Source organism: Strix aluco, chromosome 11 (assembly GCF_031877795.1).
Source record: "Strix aluco isolate bStrAlu1 chromosome 11, bStrAlu1.hap1, whole genome shotgun sequence".
NCBI lineage: Eukaryota > Metazoa > Chordata > Aves > Strigiformes > Strigidae > Strix > Strix aluco.
In genome coordinates, this window is record NC_133941.1 from 16,288,462 (window position 1) to 16,308,000 (window position 19,539).

Consider the following 19,539-nt stretch of genomic DNA (forward strand, 5'->3'; position numbering starts at 1 on the left):
AATTTATATGCCAAAAGCAAAACTTGACAGAAGTACTGAGAAAGGCACCATGTGGAAGTCTAGCTCCAGCAATGCTAGCAAGTCATTAAATCTTTAGCCAGAATAAAACAGCAACAGCACTGCATGACCACATCCACTCTCACTAATGCAAGCAACCTGGCAAGTCTTGAAAAGACTCAATTTCATGACCACAGCTTTTAAAGGTGGTGTTCATTGAGCAAAGTACAGCACTCAGAATGAACTTTTGAAAGACTGTCTGATCTCAATAAGGCTGGCTTTGAAATCTTTAAACTGGTACTCAGTATTCAAAGGAAGACACCAAATTTTCTCTATTCTTTATTCACCTTTTGCCCTTATTTCACTGGAATTCTTCTGGAAAGATTATCTAGATTTCTAGATAGTATCAGCTCTCTTCAATTATGGTAAATGCTTTCAAACGGAAGAATGCTTGCATTAGGCAATATAAACAACCCATGTAGCATGCAACTTAATACTTTCCTGAGTATATAGCAAATAGGTCAAATATATCAACTACTACATTTCATTTCTGCGGATAAGAAAATATATTGTTTTTCTCATGTTATAATGATCACTATTTACTCTAAACAGTTTTCAGTTTTTGGAGCAAGGATTTCAGACTCCACTCCAGGACATAGCATAACTAATGCATAGCTAAAAGCAAGTCAGTGTCCATCAGCATTGATATGTCCCAGCCAGCTGGAGTTGGAAGAAATAAATTCCATAATCCTGCAATATGACAATTTAGTGTCACTGTAGAATCCAGAAGCAGGCTAAATTACACCCTGAATTATTGAAACGTGGTGGCAAGTATTGCTGGAAATATTTTCATTTAGAAAGTATATAATTAATATTTTAATCTGGTTCAACTTCAGCTATGCGTTTTTGATGCATAGGCTGATCTCATTTCCACACTGATGCACCTTGGGTAGCTTTCTAGTTACACATGCTGAAGAAAAAGAGCTGCAGAAGCAGAGTGATCTGCACAGCTAGTCAGATAATCAATAATAGCTACTGGAGAGAATCTTATAGTTATTAAAAAACATACTACACTGGCAACATTTTAGATGTAAAATGGCCATCTTCTGCCTGCTAGTAACATTCAACCAACTCCATGAGCTCCAAAATTCTCCTAATTCTTTCTCAAATCAGTACGTGGATTTTCTGAAGCCTTTACACCAAATCTTTAAAGTAGTCAAACAGCAAAACAGAACAAAAACAATCCCCAAAGAGGCAACATTATCATTGCAAATTCATGTCAAATTTTCCTAAGTCTGCTGTATGTCCAGAAAACACATCAGAAAAAAAATGGTACTATCTATTCTGACTGTGAAGTTCCTCAGGGTTTAAAAAGGGGCTGCCTGGAAGATGTTCTACATGACACTGTAGTGAGGTATCTGTTTTCATAGAGCAGATTTAATGTTGATACTATCAACAATCATTCTTATATGCTCTCTCTTTTTATAGGCAGCCCATGGAAACTCAATATAAGGTTGACTGGCTGCATAGCAGTGGAAGGAGAGCAGTCTTCATAACAGAAGCATCACTGAACCAACCACTTCTAGCCTGAAGGATGACACTGAATCTTGAGAACGTTGTATACTCTACAGATGTGGTGCTTTTAACAGAAATAGAGGTAGAGGTAATACAAAGAAAAATACTTAGGGTGAGATTTCTAACCCAGCAGTAGTCTTAAGTTTGAGCTACTCAGATCAGCATAATAGTCTCACAAATACAGAAACAAACAGACTTAGGCCACCAGTTTGTACTTTGGAAAAATCCTGCTCTTAAAAAGTACATGTGCCCTGCAAGACACAGATGAAACTAAGTCAGTGCACACATGCTTGAGAATGCTTCTGACTAGCAAAGTTAGTTACTAGTAGTGAGACAGCTGTTGCAGCCAGTACACAACAGCAAGGTTTCAGCTGGTTCCATGCTGCTTCATGACTGGTATCAGAACCTGAACCTGCTAGTTTAAAGACTATGTTGAAACACATATCCAAATTTTATGGAAAAATTATTCCAGCCTGTAAAGCTGTGTAAGCTGTTAGACAATATATGTAACAGTTACACAAATAATTTCAAGTAGACTCAGTATTTGTAGAAAATATTTCATCAGGTCCTAGCAATTTCTGACTCAATATTCTGCATTCTCTAGAGTAACTGGATCGAATTTGAGACACAATAGTGATTCTCAGGACAGCAAGGAAGTCAGTTGCTCCAATAACTTTGTTGTAGGTAGGATTAAAACTACATCTCCTAGTTACTACAACTGTGATTACGTCAACTCCATACATTTGCCAATATTAAAGGAGTGCAGATTTGAAGATAACTATCATACTCTAAACCCCCTGTCCATCTCCGTTGTGGGTGGGAAAGAAATTGAATAAGACACAAATTACAGAAACAAAACATTAGTAACAAGAGGAGATAGTAAAAGTTTGTTATGTTTTGTTAGAGTCTACATTAAAAGTACGCTAAATCAATAGTAAATATTATCACACTGTTCTAAGCTTACACTACAAACCATTATAAAGCTTGTAAAATACTTTTATTAATTTCTTCACACCTGAATTTAAAACACACTTTTTATCTGGTTTACCTGACTTTTGAAAAAGAAAATCTACACTTTAACAAGAACAGTCACAAACAAAGACACTCAGTGGAAATCTAAACGGATTAAAGACTGCTTTAGGAAGGTAGAGCACTGCAGCACCAGTCTATTTCAAACATGCACTGAAACCAGCAGAACTGCATGCATGAGTGTCTCCATGCTAAAGATGTGTACGCCTTTGCTATAGAAAACGCATACAAATGTGCTTTCAAAAGCTAACACATCAAATGCAGTATTGGCACAAAAGAAAGTTCAACTGCAAATCAGACCATGTTTTACCATGTTTATTGGAAGAACGGCCAAAGCAACTAAATCTGCTTTTCTTCTTTTCTTCCATTAAGTCAGCCAATGTAACCCCTTCGTGTTAAGTACATGTAATCCCAGCATTTACACAGTAGATGGCAGCAGTTGCAACGCAAAAAATAAAAATGTGTCCATATATACAACACAAGCAACGTCAGGCAAAACAAATTTAAATTACCGGCAGCATAACTAACCAGAGCTAAATCCCTCACCTCTCACTAATCTCTGCATTTTGAGCTAAATTCGCAATGCTTTGAAATCAATGGAAGTTTTTTCACTGACTTCAGGGTAACTAGCTATTAGTTCATAAAAAAGACAACTTTTACTAAACCTATTTACAATTCTAGTAGTTAAAAGGTATTCCATTATTCAACAGCACTGAATATCTGCCCACTATTGGCAACAGAGATGTTCAAATACAGGAAGTTCATATATAAACAACTTCACTTAATGACTTCTCCGGTTAGAAGTTTTAAAATGCTGGTGTTGCAGGAACCTAAACTACATTTTTAAAGAATTATGTAAGAGTTATAAATCACTTATTTAACTGCCTTTGAAATGTGTACCTTTTCCTGCCATAGAGACATTCTTTATCCTGAACCCAGAGCTCTTCCACATCATTGAAGAGCATTATGGTGATTTTCCATCACCATAAATCAGCAGTAGTCTTGATCATCCAGAAGTCTGGGTACTCAAAGTAGGGACATAGCTGCCTAGAAGCCTGAAAATGATTATTCTGCCTATCTTGGGATCCAGCCCTACCTTATGCCTCAAAGACAGTTCTAAAAACACATCACCAGTACATTTGGACTGAATTTATTTCCTAATCTTACTACTCAAGATTATTAACTTGGTAATAACTAGCTAAATTTCACCTAACTCCCAAACAGGCAGCTCATCATCAGAACAATGCTCCTAACCCAAAAGCTTCCCATGGAGTAACTGGCTAGATAGCTCCTTCTGTCTCTCATCATACCTCCCATGCAATGGGATATGCAACAGAGCATGTCTTGAATGTAAGGAGGTGGAGCAATTCAGCAACCCTTCCTCCTTTACACCCTGTTGCAGATGATACTAAAAATGAAATTCCAAGCCACATGTTTGTGCACATGTGCACAAACCCAGAGGAGTGCTAGGAGATTGCCTATTTGCTGGAAATTTCCACTCAAAATACATATGCGTGCCTGAAATTAAATTCTTGGGATTTGTTTTCAAGTTCTTTTAATTATTTGCCTTTTATTTTTACTCTGCAAGTCTCTCCCAACTCTTAACTTACCCTAAAATTATGTTTAAGTTAACAGGTCAGAGTCAAAAGCTCTCAAACTCAACAACTATGCAAACAAGTATTTTTGATTTGTGAAAGACTATATGCCCTAGAAACTATTTAAGGAATGCTAGAGCCAATAGTTCTTTTGCAGCATATTAACAAACATCCAATTCGAACAGGATGCAAAAAGTTCCTGGGATTTCACCTGCAGACTTGTAAGGTGACCAAGTCCATCAGCACCACAGCTGAGAGCACAGTTGACCAACTCTGTGCAAATTCGGCATCTCCTACAATTCTGCATGGCAGTCTCGTACAAAGTGTATTTACTCCATAAAATGTGCAGTCTTTATTTCTCAGTCTAAGGATGTTATTCTGATACTCAAACCCACAGCTTATGTATTTGTTCCCCACAACATTAGTATCAATAACGAACTATAGTGAACTCTCTGGCTTTTTTGTTCTGCTCTAGATAAAAACTCTGTTTGTGCTACAGACTTTAATATAGACAGAAATTATTCCTTTCTGGGTGATGCTGGCATCAACATCAACCCACAAGTTGTCTTCCAGCTTCTCATAAAATCATTGTTTCCTTCCAGTCAGCAACACAGATTCATACCCTGCTTTTATTGCTAACTAAAGGACTAATAAAATTCTGAAACTCAAAAATATAAAGACTTTAAAAAACTTAACTACATGCAATAGAGAAATAAGTTTAAAAACAGATACCTCAATATCAAACCACGTAATTTTCACTATTTTACTATTTCTGAAAAGTGTTATGGTTTAAAAGAACAATTCACAACAAACTAGCAGCACTAGAAGAAAAGTAACAGTAATAATGTATTATTTCAACACAGAAAATAATATTCTGAGTTGCCTTTGACAAACTCCTTGTAGATACATTTTATATATATACTCAATGGTATCTCAATTAATAAATACCACAACCTTTCAGAGTATCACGTGGATAATAAGGTGATATTTAGCATTAGTATATACATTGAGATTTAGATTTTAATCTTACATTTAGTATTAAATCATAAACCACATCCTGAACCCATGTTCTCATTTACTTACAGCATTAAAAGTTCTCAAGAAAACTTTAACCACTACTATGTAAACATGGCTAAGAGGCTAAAATAACCTCTACTAAATTATGACATTAAAACGCTACTGTTACTCAAATTTTCTGACATAGAGAAACTGATCATAGCATTTACAGTTGTTGCAATATCATGAAACTAACTTGTTCCTTTATGTTAGTACTCAAGTCAGAAGCACTAGAGGGCCGCTACAGCATAAATTACCTTTCCCATTATACACTACCTTTGAATAAATACATTGTAAAATAAGTGATAATTACACTTCTTAGTCTTGACCAAAAATCCCACAAGGTTTCATTTATTTCACACTTAGTTAATACATCTAGTAAAAAAGATTTTACACAGTTTTCTTGAATATCAGAAAGAAAGATTCAGAATGTAATTTCCTACTTCAAAACTCAATAAAAACCTCACTATTAGCACAAGATTGTTTCTTGACTATAGTTTTGGTCATATTGTTTAACCTTTTTATATTACTATTATCTCTATTGCATGCACTTACAAGCAAACACTTATTCTTTGTGACTAAGGATTTACGATGATACTTAGTGGCATGTAGCTTGTATGCACTAACTTTTTGCAGAACACAAATAAAGCAAAGTTTTTAAGTCTCAGCAGTGAATGAGTGCAGACAATGATTTGTACGTGGACAGCTCAGAGCAGAATCTTGTTGTAAGATTCTGAACTATCTTCCGTGACCAAGTATCAATACACGGACATGACTGCTCTGCTAATGAACACTTTTGCAAACTGGAAATCAGAAAGTGACATCAAATAGGCTGCATTTACTCCGGTGTAACACCCTTAAAAGCAGTCAAACCGTCCCACACAGAAATACAGAGTAAAGAACACGTACTGTTCCGCTTGCCTTCTTCATCAACCTCTTCATCATTCTCAGGGTCAATGTCTTCTGCTTGTGTAATCCAGTCTAAATATCCCTTCAGATCTTCTTCAAGCTGCTGTTTTTCACGTAGCTTCTGAAAGTCCCCTCGGGCCTTGGCTTTTTCTCTTTCCTTGGAAAATTCTCTATAAAATTCAGATAAAGCAGAAAAAAATACTGATTGTCCAACTCCCAGCCATTTTGACCTAGGTCTTGACATTTCAGAGTAACATACTGACACAGAAAATGAACTGAATAAACTACACTGAAGATTTGAGAGCTTCTTTGAAAACAAGACAGTGGTGCAAAGAAGTCATGGCAAATCCCTATCCCATTAAATCAAAACTTTCAGAGCTTTTATGATTTCATTGAAAATTAAGCAGTATTCTTGACTCTTCCCATATGGGAAGAGTTGTTCCCATCCTCCCCCCACCCACCCCTAATTAGTTATGTGTTCTTCTATACAGCTTTTAAAATCAGTTTTATCTAATGGCTATAAAGATAAATTGACTTGCAGTAATTGAGTAATTTCAGAGTTGAATATTAGTTTCAGGGAAAAGAAAATTCTGGCAGCCAGTTTTAAATCCTTCCTCTTTCAGCCACGGTTTATTTGCCATATCCAAACATACTTATTTCAGTGCATGGTTCACAGAATTCCACTAGTAAGCTCTCTCTTAATTACATCACGCATAGACACCTGTGCTATTTGAGACCTGGACGTTTCACCCTTTTGCTCTCAGTAACAGAACCTAGAAATCTTGTTCTCACAGATCAGAAATGCATCCTGTTACATAAATTGAATCCCCAATCTCAAGACTGTGTAGTTTAGTTCACGATTTGGGTCAATCCCTAAAATATTGTGGAATGATAATTGGAATAGTTATCATGCTCTTTGAGAATAAAGTTTGATAAAATGGCCTACTAAGGTCTCTTCCAACCTGAATTACCCTCTGAATCTATGATTCCGTTAATGATATATGTATGACTCAAGACAATTATCAAGTAAATTCTTGCACCACAACCGTTCATATGCCAACACTATCACATTTGGTGTGATACATAGCTCCAAACGTGTAACTCACTTTGCTAGAAGGATCAAACATTTTCCAATTTATCTGAGTACTAGTATGTATGATTAAGGGTAGGCAAGCATCTTTTGAACTGTATTGTAACTATGTACCAATTCAGTATTTAAAATTAAGCTTGTTCAGACTAACCTTTGATTGTACAGTAAGGCCCAGATTAAACATAAAACATGGCTACAGTAATTTCATTTACTATGAATTTGCAATCCCTTTATTTATAGTGAAATTTCACTTGAAAATATTCCCTAATCGATACACTCTCAAGGGGGAATTTATTAAAGCACTCAATAATATCCTTTTTCAAGTGGAAAAACATTAGGAAATTAGTGTAACTATTTTAACAAGGTGAACACAATTATCAATCTGATGTTGCCCTGCTAACAAAATATAGCAGAATAACAGGAAGTCTCATAATTTTTCAATATAGTATTTCAGTTTGGTGACAAACAGTACTTATTTGGAATTGCAAAAATATAATCTCTCCGGGTTTTTTTTGATTATTGTTTTATTTGCAGTCTTCAAATCCATCTTCTAAACACTAAATTTCTGCTTTGACATTAGTAAATTTAAGAGTTAAGCTCTTTACATGAAACCATACAGACACTATTTTTTTTCATGTTATGTTGCAGAAGCTAAAAAGCATTCTGTTGCAAAAGCTAAGGGGCAAGACACTACACCTCTTACAGTTGAGGACTTAATTCAACAAAATTCAGTCTGGCATGTGGAGATCATCCTGTTCCATCTGATAGCACTGTAACGAAGCTGAAGAACGCCTGTGCTTGCTTTGCATTTGCTACCCTTCACCTAGCATCCAAGGACGAGGTCCTCCAGAAGGCCATCTCTTCACAAAAATGCTCGTGAAAGAGAATGAGATCAACAGATCTCTCTGAGGAATAACTGGTTTTTTATAAAAAATAAAACAAAAAAACCCAAAACAAACCCAAAAATATTTCATTGTTTTGGCAGAAGATGTCACAAGCCTATAAGAAATTGGTTTGTAGAGAGAGTATCAAAGAGACCATCCTTTACATCTGATTGAGGCAACATACTTGTGACTGTCATTCCATAAGCAGTATCTTTGAAAAAAGAGCTATCATGGCATACTATGAAATCAGAAGTTACAAGCCTTGCTAGCTTTTTTTGTTAAGTCCTTCGGGTGTTTTTCATTAGGGTGAAGGTTATGTGATGTGTGTGGGTAAAGTAAAATGAAAGCTGCTGTTACTGTATGGAGTGAAGTGAAAGAAATAATTTAAAAATTAAATAGTTGGCAAAGCTGATACTTTCAACAGCACTTCACCCATGACTGAACCACCTTTTAACTTTGACTTTACATTAAAATGGCTGCATGCAGAGAATTAAACACAGTTTTTTATATACACAGCTAACTATGACCTTTCCCTTTAATACAGCACAGAAGTCAGTCATTGTCTTGTTAAATGCTGCTGCAATTTATTAGTAGGGGAGATGTAATGGGGCTTAATTTCCACGATTTTTAAAAATTTTACTTTTATTTCTAAAACCTGGAAATAGAGCACCTGAGAAGAATGAATTTTTTTTAGGGGAAAGAGGAATCTAGCTCTATGGTATTTTTTCTGTCACAGTCACAATGAAGTAACATCCCTCAGACACACATATGTACATATTCCTTTTACTGAAATACCATGAATAAGAAAGTGGAATTAAATGAAATTGGAATGTAATGAGTTTCCTGTTAGCAGAACAAAAGCTTTCTTTTTTCCAAGAAACAAGAAGTTATTTGAAAAAGATGGTGTGGGTGAGATGAGGGAGAGACATTCACTCTTTAAAGCTTGTGACAAAGACATTTAGACAACAATATATTTGAATATTTAGACAAAGATATGTAGACATTGGCTGCTCCCCTGGAAGGAGGAATAAGACAGCTCCTTGTGCAGCATTTCATGGCTATGGAGGCTGTGTCCAGGGCAGAAAGAAAAGCTTTAGGCTATGTAGGCAGCATAGGTATTGACATGGTTAGACTAATGGCCTGAACTGTCCGCCTTGACTGTCATCAACCCAGTACTCAGTCCAGAAGCCTATGAAGTTGACAGGCTTAGAAGTGGCACATTATTTGTGGTAAGTAGACTTAAGCTCTGCAAAACTGAAAAATCCTGAGGAGCTACTCTGATTTGACACCAGCACATACGAAATGAAACTCAGGCCTATTGCCTATAAAATTTCAGTTCAAAAATAAACCAAATTTAAGTAGTTTTCATAAAGCAGAAGGCTCAATGAACATCTTTTTGGGAATGTGTATTGCTACCTAGATGGAGGCAATTCAGGTTTTTATTTCACTGAAAATGCAAATAAATCAGACAACCCAGCCCTAGCCAGCCTGATTTTGATGTAGTTAAATATGACTAAAAATAGCAGCATATGACAATATTCTGTAAACTGAGTAAAGCTTCAAATTGCAGCCATAGTGTAAATAACTCAGTCAATTGTACCTGTAGCAGAAAGGAAACATCACTTGCAAAATAAATCATTATATGGAGACTCACCTACATAATATAACTTATTTTCAGTGATAACTAAGCTACTATATAAAATGCAAGTTTTATTTCTATTGCCCAAAAATTCCTTGACTCCTTGAAGAAAAATGATCTCAGTTCTCTGTTTAGGTACAACACCATCATCATCAATGGTTGTTGAGGCAGAAGCATATAAAATGCAGGTTTTGAGTTCATGCTTCAATAGTCTGGGGCAATCATTTTCATGCCAGGTTTTTCTTTCTTCAACAGAGTGAAATAACCCCTGCTGGTATGCATCAGATGGGAATGGCTTGAGGCAACAGGGTGGAGGTGGCAGCAGGGAGTACCTACTGGGGGTCAGTTACAGCACTCTGGTTCTCATACCTTAATTTGAGGCATGGTCATATTACCAAAAAATCCTTTGCTTAGATGTGAGTATCCGGTACACTCTTGTCCCTTCTCTCTGTAATTCATGGACATAACAGCTAAGGAGACACCTGGCACCTGTATTGGCCTCCTATCAGCTGAAGGTTCTTCCATGCTAAAAGCTAGACACTTCATGAGGGCGCTTGTGCAGCAACATGAGTGCCACTGTATCTCCTGTGCATCACTAGGCATTGATGACAGGAAATAGTTGCCTTCAATGTCAAAGCATAAACCAGGATGCTAATTCTTCATTGGCCGTATTACTGCCCTTTTGCATCACTGCAAACACAGTGAGAGAGAGAATTCATCTACTGCTGTATGCAACGTACTGCACTCAGGGGCTGGTATGTGGAAAGTGTTATGCTAATGCTATATGTAGAACTGTCACCCAGACGTCCTAGACTCTCATTTATTCACAGAGAACAGTCACATAATAACAAAAAATGTACTCACAGGAGTACAGCGTTGGCCACCAGACTCACAGAAGAGTTTTCACACGGTGGTAACCATACCAACCAACAAATTAGCAGAATCAAATCAGATACAGATAAGCATGGACAACAGCTCACAGCTGGGTGTAATGTGTAACAGATGTAGAGACATAAAAAAGGTTAAGTAACATTACAACTTTAATTACTGAAGATTTGCATACCTCATTGTTACTCCTTCTTTTAGAAATAATAAAACTCATAGGTTGAACACTGTAGAATTATTTCTGCAGCACAAAAAAATTCTAGCAGGAATTTTCCTTGATCAAGAAGCATTGGGTTCTTGATGGGGAAATGCAAACTGGTATTACCTACCCATAGTTATTTCTAGATAGTTCATTAGCAATTAACAAAATGTATATTCAACAGCTCCAGCACAACCACTGTGTAGCAAAGGGCCTGTATAGCATTATTGTGCCAGACTGCACATGAATGCAGTGGGATCATCTGTGGGAACAGCAAGATAGGGAACAATTTGATGAAGCAACAAAACTGAGATCTGATGTTTCTGACTGCTATTATATCTGCATATTAAGATGTGCTCCTTCTGTCCTGCATAGAGACCGGTTTGGCTCAGGACACACTGGATTTCTTAGAGGAAGAACTGGCAGTACTGAGTGTAGGGCCGTACCCCAGAGAGTGTTCACCCTACCATCATGACATGCACTGTCAAAACAGTTTTTGAAAGTGATGCAGTTTGTTACCTGTCAGGAGGTCACTAGCAAGCACTTCACAGGACTAATCCCTAAGAAGCCTTGGTGCGATAAGTTCAAACAGGACTGAAATAAAATCAGTTCCCTTCAAGCTCTTACTCAAGAGTACTGAACTACTCCCATTGACTTCAGTGGTCTCTGCCTAAAGCAGTTGGTTAGAGTTACTGCTGTATACAGCTGCAAGTATTTGCTGATTATTATTAGTATATTCGACTGATCAATCAAGGATAATATTTCCTTGGTTTGTATCTATTTGTGTTTTATTTTTACTAGCCACACAGCAATCAAAAGAACCTGCTTTAGCTCATGACTGCTGAGATCTAGAGCTGAAGTCCCTCTCCTCTTTTTGAATGTATATTCTGTTTATCTATGTGAGGAAGTTAAATTTTTATCCATAACTTTTTTTTTTTAACTAAGTCTTCCCTCTGCTGTGAAAAGGAACACTGTCAAAACCAATTCATTTCCCTTTTGCTGAAAGGCTATGGATGACAGTTCACTGCCGCTTTCTATTTGGTGCATCGTTATTCAAATGTCTTTTCTACAATTTTTTCCATATACACTGTAGACAACAGTTCTTAGGTGTATAAGCTTATCTGTGCCAACATATTTCATATGACATTAATTGACAGATATTGCCATGAGATTAGCATGGATGAGTATGTATCCTTAAGCTTTTAGAACCATTATGTACATACATTGCAAATAATACCGTGGGAAAGAAACAGAAAAAATTAACATTCTCTTAGTAACCTGCAAGACTTGCATGTAGGAGGATGTATGTAAGGACATGTCAAAGCTTATGCTTTGGTGTCCTTTAGCAAGGCAATAAATTCAACTTACAAAGATTTATTAAAGTGTGTTTGAAAGGTCTTATTTGTTCTCATGGCTTCCCAAAGAAATACTAATGCCTTGAGCAGAAAATGCCATCAGCGGAAACCATCCCCTAATGATAAGAACTATCTCCAGGAATAGATTACCATGCATCATTAAAAGCCATGCCTCTTGATAAATAAGTTATGAAGTTTTATAATTTATTATTTTCTCTGTTCATAGTAAAACAGTTTCATGCATGTTGAATTACTGGCATATTTATTTTAACTTTCAACATACTTTTACAGGTACTTTCAGGGTGAGTAAGTATCTCTCAATTCCCTTTTTAAGGTTTAACTTTATTCAATAACTTTCTAACAACCTTAACTTTGTAATTTCTAACTTAACTTTATAATTTCAGCTCACTGTCTCTTGCACCAGTAGTCATGATATGCTTTGGTCTTTTATTCTGGAATATTTGGAGGAGGCCTCTCCTCAGCTCCCAATTTCTGTGCCTCGTATTTCATGACTTTGGATAATGTAGGTCCAGTTTATGCCTGTTACACACACAGCGTGTAACCAAAGATACATGTGAAAGCAGGTTCTTGAAGCAGTCCACCACCCTTCCTTCATAGAGCTAGAACTGCTGGGCAGCTCCTCAGTGGCAATTTCTGTGCCACTCCATCATGTGAAGTTGCCCCAAAGATGCACTGCCTAATCCTTGCATCATAACCAGAGGAATTTTTACAAAGGAAAAAAAGGTGCTCTGGTAACTCTTACAGACTGAATCCACTCCCTGATGCTGCTCAAAAGACACAGCGATCAAAATAGAGTGTGACCATGTCACAATCACCCTGTGATTTCTAGGAGCTAAAACAATTATTCCAAGTCACGTGCAGCTTTAAATTTGTAATGTGGATGAGCAAAATGCAGATCAACCCAAGATCGTGACAATGCAAAGATATCTGAATACATCTATGGCAGCTTTCCAGAGCTGCAAGCATTTTGCTCTGTATTTCCAAATATTGAAAGAATTCAAAAATGCAGTCTTATTGTGAAAGATTCCAGGTGTCCAGCTAGATTCCTAAGAAATTCACTGTCCTGAAAAACATTATCAACATGCACATGTTTCAAACCACACATCCAAACACACTTGCAGATACATTTCCGGAGCTGGATCTAGAGCCATTTTTTTCTAATATGTTTAGAGAGGAGCTATTTGTCCAGTCTGTTCTCAGGGCAGAGCTACAGTCTTCTTCAGAGCCCTCTATTGAAGTTGGACCAAGACCCATCACTAGAGCCCGTTTCTACAGCTGCATCTATAGTTGGCTCTAGAGCCATTTCTAGAGCACTTTCCAGAAACAGAACTTAGGCCAACTTTAGAGCCCCTTCCCAGAGTGGGACTAAGGTGATTTCTTGAGGTCTTTTCCAGAGTTGGATCTAGAATCAATTGCCCAGCCATTCACTGGGGATGGATTTAGAGCATGTTCTGGATCCCTTTCCGGCGCATTTTGTAGAGGCCTTCACTAGAGATGCTCTAGAGGTGTTTGTCTTGCAAACCATTTCTAGAGCTGGATCTAGAGCCCATTTCTGGAGAGCATCTCTAGAGCTGAGTCTAGGACAATTTGTACAGGCCATTGTTGGAGCTGAAACCATTTCTAGTGTCTTTTTCAAGCTGGTTCCATGATTTCTGAGATGGAACTCGAGCCTGAATTTGATCTGGAGCAATTTCTAAAACCTGTCCTGAGTCTTCTCCTAGAACGCCTTTTCCTGTAGAGTCCTGCAAACTGAAAGAGCTTCTCATTTGAGAATTTACTTTGAGAATATTGTGAATAATACTAGTGTCTAATAGTGTAAAAAACAGAGTATTCTGAAAAAGCTGAATTACCTCAAGCCTATGAATTCTCTCCATCCTTGTTATTCAAGGGAATATTTAGAAAAAAAATCTCCAGACAGCTCCCATGCAGAAATGAAAATATTTACCACATGCAGATTCCACACACACATTATTTCTATTAATTTCCTTACACATTTGTTATTAAAAATCTGAACTCTTTTCCAGAATGTCACCTTCAACAGGCAAAACTGACATGGAACACCAGGAATACTCACCTTCAGAAATGGCTAGATGTAAAACAAAAGATCTCCCAAATCATCATTCTTATGCATTTGTACAGTATCTAAATACATCAAACATGCAGTGCACAAGAGGCATTACAGAAATACAAAGGGGCAGATGGCCACAGAGTGATAAAGGAGTGCAAAGAGAATGAATGAATATTTTAAAACCACAAACAGATCAAAACAGCAGATTTAAATATATACAGCATAACTCGATATTACAGGAAGTAACACTTTCATACAGAAAAGGTGTATTAGGCATTCAGATTCCACTTTCAAAATCTGTATGCAAAGCCATGCTTTTAAAGTAAGTTGGCACAATTTTTGCATTCTCAAAGTTTCATTGATTTAGTTAACTTTCTTTGTAGATTTATCATAAACCAAGTTTCATGCTATGGTTTGAAGAGCACAAAACATAAAAGCTAATAACTCTTAAATTAAAAAGAAAGAATGCATGTGTTACATATTCAATGCCTGGCTCAGAATGAAAAATATCAGCTTTCTACTAAGGAATACAAATACATCCATAGGATTTTACTACTACATCATTTCTACCCATAAAATTTTGACAGGTAGGTCTAAATAGAAAATATGTGGAAAATATTTATTATTTATATACAAATGGCATTTATTGATCAAAATAAATCAGTGTAACGGTATTCCACACTGACCCTTGTCAGAGTTTCAAGCAAGTATGCCAGGAAATTTTCTTCACTTATGTACCAAACATTAGCTTGGTATGATAGATATCTTTTAGGAATACTCTCTTTTCCTTTCTCCTTCCATTCTCAACGTCAATTATTGGTGATATTCATATATCATATGTCTCAGTTCACTAGTATCATTTTCTTCAACATAGAAAACAAAAAACTGGAGTGTTAGGAAGGCTTTTTCAACTATTAAGGGCAAACACAGATTCAAACAATTCATCAAGCACCCTGAGCACTCAAGTGATACTACGGTTAGGTGACACTATGGCAGAAAACAAATTTAGGAATTAATGACTTCATAAATTTAAGGAGAATTCACATCACACTCGACACTGCCATTTCTGTTTGCTGGAAATTGAAGGCAAGCCAGCAAGGGTTCTGAAGAGCATTAGAGCTCTATGGATCAAGCAATACTAAAAATCAGTGGCAATTTCTTGACTGCGGGATGGAACCCAAGGACAAGGGGTCATTTCTTCCCTGTATTGTAACAGCAGCTGAACAACTCCATACTCCAACAAATATAGGTATCATAATGTTGCAAACCTTATAAGGTATTTTAAATGTATCAAATCAAATGTAAAGGTTAGCTATGAGGGGTCTCAGTTTCCAAGGCTTCAATAGAAGAAATGAACATGTGCAACAAAATTATCAAATCTGGCATTACTTTCCCCATAACTTACTTTTAAAAACATAAAAATCTGAAACCAGTAACAATTAGAGTCATGAAAGGGAAGAGGGGAATATGCAGTTAACTGTTACAACACACCTTTGCTGGAGACACGAACAATGGGGTTGAGGCACCCTCAGCAAGTTCACTGACAACACCAAGCTGTGTGCCATAGGTGACATGCTGGAGGGAAGGGATGTGCCATCCAGAGGGACCTGGACAGGCTGGAGAGGGGGGCCTGTGCAAACCTCATGGAGTTCAACAAGGCCAAGTGCAAGGTCCTGCACATAGGTCAGAGCAATCCCACGTACAAATCCAGGCTGGGTGAGAAGTGGATTGAGAGCAGCCCTGAGGAGAAGGACTTGGGGTATCAGCGGATGGAAAACTGACTGTGAGCCACCAGTGTGCATTCGCAGCCCAGAAAGCCAACTGTGTCCTGGGCTGCATCAAGATAAATGTGGCCAGCAGGTCGAGAGAGGGGATTCTCCCCCTCTTGTGAGACCCCCACTGCAGTGCTGTGTCCAGATCTGGGGCACCCAACATACGAAGGACATGGAACTAGAGGAGGCCACAAAGATGATCAGCGGGCTGGAGCACCTCCCCTGTGAGGACAGGCTGAGAGAGTTGGGGTTCTTCAGCCTGGAGAAGAGAAGGCTCTGGGGAGACCTTATAGCGGCCTTCCAGTAATTAAAGGGGCTACAGGAAAGGTGGGGAGGGACTCTTTATCAGGGGGTGTAGGGATAGGATAAGGGGTAACGGTTTTAAACTGAAAGAAGGTAGATTTAGGTTAGATCTAAGGAAGAAATTCTTTACTGAGGGTGATGAAACACTGGCACAGGTTGCCCAGAGAAGCTGTGGCTGCCCCCTCCCTGGAAGGGTTCAAGGCCAGGTTGGATGGGGCTTTGGGCAACCTGGGCTAGTGGAAGGTGTCCCTGCCCAGGGCAGGGGGGGTAGGGACTAGATCATGTTGAAGGTCCCTTCCAACCCAAACCACTCTATGATTCAATGACACCTTCATACAACAGGAAGAAAACTAATTGCTGCTTATGACCTTCTTAAGGGCTAGGGAAAGGAACTGTAAAAATCTAAAAATCTTCAGTGGGAAGTCTAGTCACACAGCAACATTAGGTAACATTATCAAAAGGATAAATAAATAAATTACACCACAACTACCTGTATTTATTTGTCCTTCTCTTTCTTATTTTGTTTGTCCACTGTGGCTGTGAAATGAAAGCTAGGTCTTTAGTCTTGCAACAAGTTACACATTTGTCCCTGAATAAAACAAAGCCAATACGACTGTATAAATCAGACTTTACAGGATAGGTCTTGGATGCTTGTAAACATCTGCTTTGTAAAGTGATTCTGACAGTAAGGTCAGAATCTATGCCTTCCCTAGTTTCCTCTGTGCAACAGTGATCTATACAGATAAATGACTTATGATTTTAAAAAATACTTTATAAAACCACTCATCAGGTAAAAACACTCTTGTAACATAGTTATATCAGCAACTGGAAATTTTGTTTGATTGCCTGATTTCCAGGAATATAATAATGCATTATAATGCCTTTCAAATCTAACAGGGCAAAGCCATGAATAGGGCTGCGCACACAATCTGCAGTCTGATGACACCATCAACTACAGTGTCAGGCTGCTTTTATACAAGAGAAATTTTTCTGTTGGCTTACAAATATGGCACAGCTTGCCTAAGATTGCCAGAACAATATGTTTGTTGTACAACTACAAGCTAATACATACAGTTATAATAATTTCTTTTAGTATTCAAATGCTAGCAGGGTCTTTTATTTATTTATCAGAAAATATCTTTACCATAAACTGGAGTTTCCCAAGCTTAAGTGCATTAGAAACTAGGAAACAGCAAAGGAAGTGGCTTTGCAACCTCAGTAAGGGGGCTTTGCAAGAAGAAATCCTTTCAAACTGTTGCCATAAACTACAATTTTAAACCACATTACACAACTACAACTGACACTACTTTAGGTTTTGGCTGGAGTCTGGAGCACACAAACCAACAAAAAGCTGTGACAACCTCCCACTGACAAACATATTAAATTGATACTTGATTATTGATAAATATATCAGCTTGAAGGTGCAGGTTGTCACAGCAGTACACAGCTCTACAATACAGGAAGCACTAAACACTTTGTGTCAAGGTAACCTAGTCATACTCCTTCTGTAAGACAGTTCTTGAAGCACCCATTAAAAATATTTTGCAACGTGACTGGTAAACACAAATTACAATTCAATTAATTACTTTATGGATATTTAAACAAAAGCAAAAGTTGGGCTTTCAGAAAAGGACACTTGTCTATAACTATAGGGGAGAATATTTGTACAGGTGCACTACGCATCTCTGTGTGCAAAATTATGTTTCTCCCTGCTGGAATGTCATAGAATAAGGAGATTAGTGCCTCATTTAATGAGTATTTTTGGCAAGCATGGTGAACGTGATGTCAGACAGATACAGGCACCAGAATCACACAGTTCAGTCAAAAGAGCAAACACTGGTAGGATGACATAAGAATCTCAAGTGCATGCAAAAAAGCCATCGCTGAGAAGCTTGAGTAAATGCAGAGGCCATCTGACAAGTAGCAGTAGCATACACAATGTTAACTCAACTGCTTACCCACTAAGTACACCAAGAACCAGGTTAAGTACGAAAAATGAGCCAAGGATGATAAGACTAACAAAATAGATCCATGGCCATTCACATCCTATTGCATCATTTACCTGTAAAATGTAAGGAAATAAGTTATGATTAAGTCATTCATTAAACAGCAGAGTCCTTTTTGCAGCTGCCAGATCACGTAGGTTTCAACACTGAAAGTTTATAGCTTATTCAGTTCTTTGAAAAAATCAATGGACATTTGTTTAATTTCTTTACTTACCCAAATTATGTTGTAGATGTGATGCCTTAGAATATTGATTAAAATAACATTTAATTAAGTGCAGGAGCATTATTAGTCCTTTTTATAATTTTGCCAAAAGTATGGACATGAAAAATATATACTGGTATGTCTAAAGTCTGGTTTTGGTATTTGTATGTTATTTATATGATAGCTACAGAAAACTGTTTCTGTTCTAATTAGAGGAGAAAGAAATAGAGGTTTATTAAAAGATGTCATCACAACTGAAGTCTCACCTGTATAAGATAACCTGTGTGTTCATGGCAACTGAATTCAGGACTCTGCCTTCATGATGAAAAAGGTGTATGCTTACCCGCTCAATACACCAAGAACAAGATTTAGTACGAAAAATGACCCAAAGATGACGAGACTGACAAAATACACCCATGGCAATTCAAATCCCATAGCATCATTCATCTGCAAGAAATAAGATGATCTTATAGAGTAGATCACTATAGTAATAGCAATGAAGAGTCAGAGAAAAAGAGAATTTAATCATTCAGATGAGATAGCATTTATGCATCCTTCAGTATTCAAGAAGAACAATACAGGAAAGAAGGCATTGGCCACATTCACTTTGCATTTCTAATACAAACTCTAAAACAAAATACTGAGTGAACCTAGCATTCAGATCAAAAATATTATCAAACATAAATGGAGCACTGCGACAGTTCTGTACTTTAACACCTAGGACATGAACTAAATTTCAGATCTCACCAATTAAAAATGATGCTTGCAAAGAATATTGAAATATTACAATTTTTAGTTCACATATAACCTAGCTATGTGAATGATCCTTTGAGAAAAGAAACAGTAATATGTATCTCAACAATACAAGCAGTATTATTTTTTTCTGCAATATGGAATTTCAATTTTTTTTCCCTGAAATACTAGTTTGACATGGAGTCAGACATTTTCAATTAA

The 19,539-nt window shown here is 37.2% G+C and overlaps 1 protein-coding gene across 6 annotated transcripts in view; it reads right to left on the bottom strand.

The window, feature by feature from the left end:
- Positions 1-19,539, bottom strand: part of CACNA1D (calcium voltage-gated channel subunit alpha1 D) — a 196,666-nt gene that overhangs the window by 90,025 nt on the left and 87,102 nt on the right. For 4 of the 6 annotated variants that reach the window (XM_074836261.1, XM_074836258.1, XM_074836257.1 and 1 more), the window contains exons 8-9: positions 18,929-19,032; positions 6,162-6,331 (exon numbers count right to left, since the gene is read on the bottom strand). In XM_074836261.1, coding sequence (XP_074692362.1) covers positions 6,162-6,331; positions 18,929-19,032 — 274 coding nt within the window. Of the gene's footprint in view, positions 1-2,911; positions 2,990-6,161; positions 6,332-18,335; positions 18,440-18,928; positions 19,033-19,539 lie in introns of all 6 variants that reach the window. The other 2 variants (XM_074836260.1, XM_074836259.1) reach the window with 2 other exon arrangements.